This window comes from Psammomys obesus, unplaced genomic scaffold (assembly GCF_907164565.1).
Source record: "Psammomys obesus unplaced genomic scaffold, mPsaObe1.curated_primary_1811, whole genome shotgun sequence".
NCBI lineage: Eukaryota > Metazoa > Chordata > Mammalia > Rodentia > Muridae > Psammomys > Psammomys obesus.
Window position 1 is genome coordinate 18,094,905 of NW_026587216.1, and position 959 is coordinate 18,095,863.

At 67.6% G+C, this 959-nt stretch overlaps 1 protein-coding gene across 1 annotated transcript in view; it reads right to left on the reverse strand.

The window, feature by feature from the left end:
* The window catches only part of Zbtb10 (zinc finger and BTB domain containing 10), a 41,287-nt gene that overhangs the window by 38,775 nt on the left and 1,553 nt on the right, over positions 1-959 (reverse strand). The window contains exon 3 of the mRNA XM_055603569.1: positions 89-952. Within this exon, the coding sequence (XP_055459544.1) occupies positions 89-952 (864 nt within the window). The remainder of the gene's footprint in view (positions 1-88; positions 953-959) is intronic.

The window sequence follows — 959 nt, forward strand, 5'->3', positions numbered from 1 at the left end:
AAAAAAAAAAAAAAAAAAAAAAAAAAAAAAAAAAAAAAAAAAAGAAGCGAAAAGAAAAAGGGAAAATCAAGAGCCGGATCTACCGTACCTGGGCGTTGGCTTCGTGGAGTTTGTGCTCGGTGGAGACGTGGTGCCTCAGGAGCAGGGTTTTCTTGTAGTTGCGGGTCCCTCGCGAAAGCTCATCGTGCCCGACCGGGGAAAGGTCCACGCCGCCCCCATCCTCGGGGGTCCTTTGGCACCAGCCGCAGAACATAAGGCCAGTATCCCTGGAATAGCGCAGCCAGGGGAAGTCCTTGAGCCAGGAGGTCTGGAAGGAGCACTGGAGCTTCTGCATGAGGGACTTGGGCCTCGCGAGCGGGAAGTGCTGCTGGACAGTCTCTCCTTCGCCAGCTCCCACTCCGCTGCCCTCCGCTTCGTCCCCGCCATCGCCTCCCGACCGCCTGCTGCTGCCGCAGCTGCCGCCTTCCGCCCCACTGCCGTCGCCCGGGCTCGCCCCCTCCTCCTCGTCCTCGGTGCTGTCGCTCAGGGACGCGCCGTCCGGCATCAGCTCCTTCCCCTCCAGCGCGTCCAGCTCCAGATCCACGGGCGCCGGCCCTCGCCCGTTGAAATGCCGGAGGGGCCACGCCGAGGTCTCGGGGCGGCCGCGGCTGCTGCCATTGTTGCCGAGACCCCCGCCGCCTCCCCCGCGGAAGGCCAGAGTCCGACGGTTCCTTTCCGCTAGCAGGGGGCCCCCCGCGCCGCCGCCCAGCGAGGCGGGGCCGCCCGCGTCCGGAGGGAGCAGCAACTCCTTGGCGTCCTCGGCGGCGGCGGCGGCCGCCCCGCCGGAGGCCTCCGAGTCTTGGGGCTCCAGGCCCTCCGATTCCATTTCCTCGTCGGCCCCGCGCCCATTGGGCTGCTGCGGCGCGGGCGGCGCGGGCGGTCGCGGCAGCGGCTGCGGAGGCCAAGCGGAGGCCTCCCCG